Here is a 9,837-nt window from a genome sequence, read left to right on the forward strand (position 1 = left end):
GCCCAAGATCACACAGCGAGGCAGCGACAGTGGCTTTGATAGCAGTGCTTTTAGCTCTGTCTTGCCTGCGTGCCTGGGACAACAAATGCACTACAACAGCTCCTGTTCCATGCAGGGAGGAAAGGGAGAAGGGCCGGCTCTCAGCAACAGTCTAGAACGTGGATGAAAGGCCACATGGACAATGCAGTACGTAGAAGAGATGTGCAAGACAGACTCATGAGGGATGCACATGTTCATGCGGAAGGAAAACTGGGCAGGTGACGGTGAAGCAGCCCGTCGGCCTCCTGGCTCATCTGCAGGGCAGGGAGAGATGGGGAGGCCCAAACTGGGTCATGAATGGAGGGATGGCTGGAGCCTCATGAGGCCTTATCCTTAACTGTAGAAAACAAGGCTTTGTGTCCAGTTAAGAGAATTTCAATCAAGCGAAGAGGTAGGGATAATAAAAGTAATGACAGCTAACGTTCATTAGTGCTTCCTCTATTCCAGGTACTCTGCTGAGTGATTTTATGTAGAAACTTCACAAAATTCCTAGCAGGAAGCGAGTACTCTCGGTATGGCCTTGGGTGACCAGCAAACGCGGCTCATTTACCGAGGGTTAGTGGCTTGTATATGTCCACACGGTGAATGAGAGGTAGCTGTTTGACACGGAGCCGGCTCACCTGCCCACTGTGTGTTATTCTCTCCCAATTTTGGATGCCATTTTAGGCTCATCTAGAGCCTCTGAGGCAAGTGGTTTATGCGTGAACCCAGTGGCCTAGCTATGCCGGCAACCCTCTGCTTGGGCACTGTCCACGGGGGACAGAGCAGAGGCTCCTAAGGGTTGCACCCTCTCCTGGTGGCCAGAACAAGAGTCAGGGCAGAGGGCAGTGAGACTCGGGCCTGACTGGGTCGGGGGAGGCAGGAGGCTAACCCACAGACAGACGGTGGGCTGGCAAGTGCTCGAGAAGACAGAGGCCCCCTGTTGCTGCTGGAAGGGTGAGTGTGACAGCTCAGCTCCACCTCAGGCCCCTGGAACCTAAATGGCCTCTGGTGAGGGTGGGTGTTCAGCATGGAGCCCAGGTGTCTGCAGAGCTGACCCAGAGCCGTCCTGTTGGCTGAGATCTCGGGGAGGATGAGGAGGGCCTGATGGGTGCTGGTCTGGCCGCTAGTCAGGTCAGGCCACTGCTCACACCCCTGGCCTCAGAGGCCTGGGCTACCATCTTTGTTTCTTTCTTTCTGCCCTCCTTGCAAACCCAGGTTGGCTATGTCAGAGTCCTTCACATAACCCTTTGATTTTCCCATCAAGTCTGCTCACCCACTACCCTTTCACCTCCTGCTGGACCTGCAAGGTCTCCCCCATCCTGGCCTGTCCACGATCGTGGTCGCAGCTCTGGGACAGCTCCAGGTCAGTCCCTGGGGACCCTGATGGCACAGGTGCTGTTATGGTGGGGGAGGCTGGGGGAGGCATCCCAGAGAGCTGGCTGGGGGTACTGGAGGTGGTCCCCAGGCCGGGCAGGAGCATCCGTCTCCAGAGGAGGAGGAAGAAGCGCCTGAGGAAGGGCAGGGAGCGGTGGGAAGGGAGCGGCAGACACGGTTAGGGGCCTTCACCCAGGTCTTCATCCTTAGCCACATCGGGGACTGCAGGCCTCTCACTGATTTTTGGGTAATTCAGCCTAGCCCAGATGTGGCTCTTGCTCCTTAGGGGATAAGATTTGGGTGTGGGGAGGGGGCCGGGACTCTGCTCTCTCTTGGGGTCCTAGGATTTGCAGTGGCCTCTAAGGGTCCCCTGCTGCAATAGGGGTCCCACTGTGTTACAGGATCAGCTCCTGCCTGGGATGCCTTTGTGCTCTGCAGCTGAGGAATTTCCTGCTCCCCTTTCAGCCTGCAGGTCTGGGCACGTGGGGTGGGGCCACGCGGGAGACGGTGGCTGTGGTGAGGGGGCAGTTGCAGGGGGATACGCAGCTAGACTTTGTCACTCCTGCCTCCTCTGGGGCCCCTACCAGGACGTGGGGCCTGAGTCCTCGGGCAGCATGGGGTCCTCTGCCTCAGGGCACACACCGATCCTGACCTCCGGTCCATGTTGGTCAGTTTCTTCTGAGCAGAGGGGTCTGGACCGACCTAAAGAATCAAGGCTAAAGGATCATTTGGAGTTCAGGCTGGAAGGTTGTTTGTGACCATTCGGTGCTCTCTGGGCCTGGCGGACGGGGAGGGGGCAGGGGCCTGGCGTGGAGCTGCGTTAGAAGGGTGCAGTCACTCTATCTCACGTGGAAATAAACATATTTGATTCTTGATCATCTCCCTGGGGTCTAAGACTCTGGTCAATGAGGTCAAAGACGGTCCTGGGATGCACAGCTTTGTGTGTCCCTAGAAGGGGTGGGGTGGGACCACCCATCCGTGGCCGTAGCTCCCCCCTACCCACCCCACCCCCGCCTTTTCATCACCCACACGTCGGTGCCCTTGGTGACCATCTCTTCCATCTGACAGTGAGTGGTGCAGCTAGATTTGAATGAGGGGTAGGGTCTCACAGGGTGAGCATGTGGGCTGGGATTGGTGTGTGTGTGTGTGTGTGTGTGTGTGTGTGTGTCTGTCTGTCTGTCTGTCTAGTGGGGGCAGGGACGAAATATCCAACAGGGTTTTGGAGGAGGGAGGACTGAACTTGGTGGGTCTCTGGCTCCCACTGCAGCGAGCATTGCCCCCTGCTGCCCACGGGGGAAATGGCAGCCCTGGCTTCCTGCATCGGGGTGGATCCCGCTCCCACCCGCTTGGAGATGCCCAGAAGCAGCTCAGTCCTCCTCTGGTTGCTTGTGTTCCTTTGGGGTCTTCAGGCCTCTTGTTGGATTTTGGCTCCTGGAGGGGAGTGGTCCAGTGGAGGATGTGGACCCGCAGGAGGTAGGGTGTGGGTGCTCATGTCACAGGAGTCTTGGGGGACTGAGGCTGCTTCCGCTTGGGTCCAACAGTCACCATGGAGGCCTATGTGCTCCCGGCAAGATCCCAGCGAGGGACCGACATGCAGAGCACAGACGGCAGTCCTATGGGGAGAGGCCTGGATATGCACTGTGAACTCGGAGTGGCTGGGACCTGGTGAATACACACGGAGCATCTTCCTGTGCCTTTGCCGCACCTGGGAATGGAAAAGGTAGGATTCCCCCAGTCCTCTGAGCTTCTGCCGCTCTGCCCTCCCCACTCTACTGGGGACCCTGCGGAGAGGCTGAGCAGGGAAGAAGTTGCTCAGGTCCACTCTGCATTCTTTCTTTCTTTTTTTTTTTAATTTTTATTTATTTATTTTGGGTTGCATTGGGTCTTCGTTGCTGCAAGCGGGCTTTCTCTAGTTGCGGTGCGCAGGCTTTTCATTGCGGTGGCTTCTCTTGTTGCAGAGCATGGGCTCTAGGCGCACGAGCTTCAGTAGTTGTGGCTCACGAGCTCAGTAGTTGTGGCTTGCAGTCTCTAGAGCGCAGTCTCAGTAGTTGTGGCGCATGGGCTTAGTCGCTCTGCGGCATGTGGGATCTTCCCGGAGCAGGGCTCGAACCTGTGTCCCCTGCATTTGCAGGGGGATTCTTAACCACTGCGCCACCAGGGAAGCCCCACTCTGCATTCTTGTCCAAATTCCTTTCCAAATTCATTCCAGGCTTGTGGTGGGATGAGTGCTGCAATCCTGGCTCTTGGCCGGAGCCCCAGAGACCATCTCGGATGTGCAGGGGCCTGGCCACTGCAGGAAGAGGGGGCAGGGGTGTTCATCTAGTGAGCACAGGCCAGGGACTTTCCAGCATTCCCCTCCTTTCCCCCAGCCAGGCTCTGTCCCCACCCCACCTTGAGTTCTCTTCTCTCTGCTCTTGCCCTACAGGAAGGACTTTTATTCTGAAAGAGCCAAGGCCCCTGGAGGTAGGGAGGTGACCAGAGGCTGGAGCTGGCCCTGACTCTGAACAGGCCCTACCCATCTGGGCTGTTTTCCAGGGCAGCGATTCTGGGACCCTAAGGGAGGGGCTGTGCTGTCCCCCTTACCTTCTGTCCCCAGCCTTGCTGGACTGTAGGCAGAGGGTCCTAGAGGCCTGTTGCCTTCACACCTACTCTCACCTTCATGCCCTCATGGCCCTCATCTTTCTAGCCCTCGGCCTTGTATCCTTCATCTGCTTCCCTTTTCAGTCTATTCTGGAGCTCTTGCCACCTGTCCTTCCCAAAGCAGACATGGAGGCCAGGTCACTATTTAGAAGCTTCCAGCCTCCCCCAGCACCGGACAGAGGTCTCGCCCTGACCCATCCCTCTTCCCCAACATGTAGGCTGCAAGCATACAATGGCCAGGGCTCATTAGGTGTTGGTCAACGTGGTCTGTTGAACTCTGTGTGGCTGGGGCCATGCCTTGGGCCTGGTTCTGTTGAGCGCATGAGTTTTCTCAAGAAGAAGGACAAGGAAATGGACACAAATCCTCTCCCAGTAGCTCCCGTTTAAATTCTTGAATCCAGTCACACTTTTCCAAAAGGTCCACCAGTATGGTTTCCACTAATGCTCAAATGCTCAAAGCTGAGTTCTTAGATGGAAAATAAGAGGCCAGATGAATGAAAGAGATTGGGGATCCGCTATTCTCTGGGCTCCTTTCCCCTTTGCCTGTTTCTCTCATCTGGGAGGCCGGATCTTGAACTGGATATGAGGTCGCTATCGGGCAGTGCAGTGCGAGAAAGAAAGGGCTTTGGCCTGGGGGCTGCAAGTTATAGATGAACATGGGGTGGAGGGAGGGGGGATGCAGAGGGAGGGTAAGTGACCTGAGAAAGGGACTGCTGACCTGGGACCATGTGGGCTTGAAGGGGACACAGGCAAGAGGAGACTGGGGACTGCCGTGGTCGGGGGGGCCCTCAGCTCCTCTCTGGCTACTTGACCTTCCTGGAGACCTGCTTGTGCACTGCATCTCTTGCGGTCATTTCCCGGGGATAGAGTAGGAATGATGAGGACAGAGAAGGTTCTTGCCAGCCAAGCCCCTTTCTCAACGTCCTTGACCTCCATTGAATCCTTCAGGACACATCAGCTAGAGCACTCGATGTATGGGGAATTGTATCGTTGTTGCAAACCCTCAGCTTTCCACCCCAGAGGAGGGAAGGTAGCTGGGTCAGGGAACTGAAGTGGCTAAGTCTCCATGTCTCCGGTCATGATTTACGCACATGCGTCTGACTTACAACCAGGGCCCACCCTGGCCACTCCACTTCTTCCTCTCTCCACTCTTTCCAGGGCTTCTGTTTTCCCTCCTTAGTTGCCTTCCTTGAAGGGAGGCGAGGCTGGAGTAGCAGACTGACTTGATTTGGGTAAGGGAACGCATCCTAGCTGGAGGCCCCCCTCTTACACACACCCATTTGCGTCTCCTCTCCCAGCCCTCACCCTGCTCACCAGATACAACGTCTCTCCCGCCAGCCAGTGTCTCCAGCCCCGGTTAGGGACCTCCCCTTTCTCCTCACATACCAGCTGCTCCTCTTCCCAGGTGACAACGGTCTATGGGGGAGAGCGGGAATAAAGGGAGACTTGGGGGGCAGGACATCCAAATGCCTCCAGCTCACTCTGGCTGGGCCGCCTGCTTTGCATCCAGCAGACACTGTCTTGCTCCAGTCCCTTCCTTCTGAGTGATTCGGCAGGACTCCCGTCCCCCACTCCTAAAGGCCACTGTTTGTGACAGTGACCATTTGGGCAGAGCAGGGATGAAGCAGGATCATGGGGGGCGGTGAAATTGGGGGTTAGGGGATGAAGAACGGAGAATTTGTCCTCTGCCACTTCTGGTTGACCTGGAGGAGATACTGGGAAAGAAGGGAGATTGTTTGGGAGCCAACCAGGGAATCTCTTTTCTCCTTTTTCTCAGTCTCAAGGGCAGCTGCAGTGTCCCTGAGCATGAAGGATCAACCCCCCAGATCACAGCTGGGTGGGCCTGGGCCTTCCAATCATCGTTGTTAGGCCCCCCAATAGGACAGGCCCCCCCTAAACAAGGAGCTCAGAATCTTATGGATTTTTTTTTTGGCCGTGCCATGTGGCTTATGGGATCTTAGTTCCCCCGCCAGGGATCGAACCCAGGCCCCTGGCAGTGAAAGTGAGGAATCCTAACCACTGGACCACCAGGGAATTCCCAGGGAGCTCAGAATCCTGATCAGATAGAGGAACAGTTGGTAGGTATCTGTGATACCAGGCAAGACTGTTGATGGTGGGAGTGGGGAGGGAAGAGCTGCGTCTTCAAGGCAGTGAATTAGATTGGAGATGATGGGAACTTTCCAGCAAGGATAGAAACAGTGTAGAGGTAAGAAAGAAGAGTAGGTAGTTGTGAGGGGCTCTAACCCAGTATGTTTGTGTGGAGGCCCTTGGATGCAATGTGGAGCATATGGACCTTACCTGGAAAGTAACAAAATGTCACTGAAAGGGTTTAAGTCAGGGAGTGTCGTGGTCACTTTTACATTTTAGATAGATCCTTGTGGCTGCAGTAGGCAGAGTGGATTAGAGGAGGGTCAAGACTGGGCACCAGATAAGAAATGAGGGCCTGAAATAAGGTGGTGACAAAGAGAAAGATTAGGAAGGAACAGATAACAGCCATGTAAACAAGTGATGTTCAGTAGAAATACAGTAGGTCTTAAATGCAAGCCATATATATCATTTTAAAAATTTCTAGTAACCACATTAGAAAAGCAAAAAGAAACAGGTGAAATTAATTTTAATAATATATTTTATTCAACCTAAAATATTCAAAATATTATAATTTCAGCATGTAATCGATATAAAATTTCTGAGCTCTTTTACACTCTTTTTAGGTATTGTCTTTAAAATTCAGCGTGTATTTCACACTGATAGCACAGCTCAATTTGGACCGGTTACATTTCAAATGTTCAGTATCTGTATATGGCTAGTAGCTACCATACTGGACAGCACAGAAAAGTTATACAGGCTTCTTGACCAATTACATGTGCTGCACGTGTGCATGCGTGTGCGTGCACACGCGCGCACATGTTGGGAGCATGGCGGTAAGGGAACACAAGGTAAAGACTGTGACTCCCAGGCTTTGGTCCTGCTGGTTGTTGACATTGATGGAGACAGTAAATATAAAAGCAGGAATAGGTTTGTGTAGGAAGATCATGACTTTGGGTTTGACCTTGGGGCATGCAGATGGAAACATTTTGCAGGCAGTTGAAACTTCGCCCTGGAGCTCAGGTGGTGCCTCTGGCAGGAGAATCTGTGTCCAAGGCAGTTTATAGATGGTAACCAAACACATGGGTGTAGATGATTTAGCCCATGGATAGTATACAGACAAGAGAGGGAAGGTCAAGAACAAATTACTGGGGGGAAATCCCAGTTTAAGGGATTAATAGGGGAACTAGGGTCTGCAAAGGAGGCCAAAAGGAACACGTAAGAAGCAGAAAGGACTGCACGAGAGTGGGGTTAAAGAGGCTGAGGGAAAAGAGACTGTGGTGTCCACAGGGTCACAGGCTAGAGGGTGAGCACGTGTTTGCTCATTGGCCTGAGGGTGACCTGCCCCTTTTGCCCTTTTGGCTGGCGCTAAGAGGGGGCAGGGGAGAAGCTGGAGGGAGTGGGGGCTGGGTGGGTGACATCAGGAGCCTGCTATCCTAGGGACTCCTAGCCTGCTGTGGTCATCACTTCCCCGGCTCTGGATGGGAAAGGTCACTTTATTTTGCCCCACTCTGTTAAGTGCCCCTTGCTCATCCACACCCCCTCCCCGCCAGCCTGAGAAAAGGTACCTGGCACTTCTGTCCATCTGTGATCCTCAAGTCCTCCTCAAACTGCACTCCCACCTCGAATTCCAGAACTTTGTTTCGGAAGGTGCTGAGGGTCTTCACTGTCACGTGGTTGCCCCGATGGTCAGTCTCCTTGCCTGGCTCGAGCAGCAGCGATCTTCCGCAGAGCCATGTTGATGTCTACGGGGGCTGTCCTCTTAGGACGAGGGTCCTCTCAGCCAGCTGGCCAGGGGCTCCTCCTCCCCCAGCAGCAGCCTGGAGCTGGGAGCATCCCCTCGGCTGGGTCTGGGACTGTGGATTTACTCCTTCCTAGCAATGCCCCTGGCTAGAAAAGGAGCCCAGCGCCCCGACCCCCAGCCTTTCCACGATGTCGGACCCTCGCATCCCCCCTCCTCAATGGGACTGGAGGCAGGAAGGGAGAGGGGAGAACGGGAGTGAAAGGGTTCGGGAGGGGTGAGGCCATTACTTAGAGCTTGCAGGTAGTCCTCCAAGTTCTTCTGCGAGACAAAGCAGTAGTAGCCGGTGAGGCTGGGAGGCATGGTCCAGGCTGGCCAAGGTGGAGGTCAAGATTTCAGGAGAATAGAGGGGACAGAGCAAGGAGGGAGGGGGTGTCATCTGACAGGTGGGGCTGGGAGACTCCTGGCCAGCCTCTGCACACACAGAGGCAGCTTGTGTAAGGTCTGTGCTACCAGGGTTTTTATAGAGCTGGGGCCCTGTTGCAGTAAGAGCTCCTGCCAGACTTCCTCCTTCCCTCCCTCCCCCCGTGATGAGTGTGAGGCTGGTGTCTGCAGCTCCAGAGAGGGGCAGGGACTTGGCAAGTTTTTGCCTGACCTCGGCTTCTCCTGAGGAAGGAACCTGGACCAGGATCTGGGGCTGTCAGTCAGGCAACACTTGAGCCATCCGGAAGGTCAGTTTTGGCTTCCAGCCCATTTCTGGCAGGTTTGGGAACCGTCCTGAGACTCCGGGGGCAGCCTCTCCTGGGAGGGAGCTGGTCTTGCTGGGTGGAGGAGGGGCGTCCTTTCAGACTCACCCAAGGGTGAGTTCTAACAATATCCTGAGACCTTGGGGTTGAGTCGGGGATCCCGAAAGGTATGAGGGGGAGGAGGTGGGGAAAGAAGGGGGGACAGCCAGCTGGCCGGGAGCCCCAGTGAAGAAAATCCTCCAGCGCTGGCCCCTACAGCTCCCTCGGACAGCTTCGCTGAGCTGGGGCCCCGACACTGGCTTTCCAGACTCTGTCCTATAGGACCATTAGGAGGGGAGCAGAGAAACTGCAGAGGGGGCCGTCAGCAGCCTGACAAAGTCTGGCTGGAGCAGGGGAGGGAGGAGTCGGCTGGCTGTTCGGGAGAATTCTACGCGCTTCGGCTTGGGACCCAGAGGTTCCCCTCTCCTTTTGGAGTCACTGATGGTCCCGTCGGCCACCCCCGCCCGCAGCCCTTGGCCAGCCCACGCTTACCAGATGTACTCCCATTGCGGGGGGCGGTGCGCCTCAATGACCGTGTGCCCCGCCCCGCACTCCCTCCCCGCGACGCGGACTCTTCTTTGCCTCTCGAACCTACCAGCCTCCCTGGCTTCAGAACCAACTGGGCTGGTTCATCAGGGTTTAAGGTGGGAAATTTGGGGCGAGCGGGTGAGGGAGGGTGAGGGAGGGTGAGCTCTTTCTCCGGTCCCAGAACCGGGTCCACGGCCCGGCTGCCCACCCCGTGGCTTCCTCAGAGACCTGGGGCTGGGAAACGAAATGCTAGCGTAGGTCGGGGTCAGGTTGTGGGTTTGACTGCGCGGTTCCCAGGAGGCACCCAGCAGGGACTCGCTGATGGAATGGGCTGTGAAAAGAGGTTAATGCAGAGTTGGTGATGGTGGTGGTGGTGGGGTGACGCGGATACTGTCCCTCCTCGCCTCCCTCAGGTCTCCGTTGACGTCTGCTCTCCCCACCCCCGGGCTTCTCGCGTCTTCATTCTCCCCATGGCCCTCTTTTTTCCCACCCCCTCTACGGCTTTGCAGCTTCCTCCCCAGCCCCCGCAGTTCCCTTGCTCCCCCAGATTGCAGTCAGGGGAAAAAGCCCTAACACGTTCTCCCACCCCTGCTCTCCGGTCCCATTGGTTCCCTCCCCCCACCCCTGCAGCACCTGGCCCCCCCCCCCAGTCACCCGATTGGC

General features: G+C 55.8%; 1 protein-coding gene across 1 annotated transcript; it reads right to left on the reverse strand.

Annotated features, from left to right (window-relative positions):
• Positions 1 to 3,598: 3,598 nt before the first annotated feature.
• Positions 3,599 to 9,750, reverse strand: RBP5 (retinol binding protein 5). The gene is given in 6 exon segments (XM_082349296.1): positions 3,599 to 4,892; positions 5,350 to 5,451; positions 7,689 to 7,839; positions 7,841 to 7,865; positions 8,152 to 8,232; positions 9,139 to 9,750. Coding segments are annotated over 5 exon segments (405 nt in total). The 5' UTR covers positions 8,225 to 8,232; positions 9,139 to 9,750; the 3' UTR covers positions 3,599 to 4,838.
• Positions 9,751 to 9,837: the final 87 nt, after the last annotated feature.

This window comes from Balaenoptera borealis (genome assembly GCF_965194805.1).
Source record: "Balaenoptera borealis genome assembly, chromosome: 13".
Lineage (NCBI taxonomy): Eukaryota > Metazoa > Chordata > Mammalia > Artiodactyla > Balaenopteridae > Balaenoptera > Balaenoptera borealis.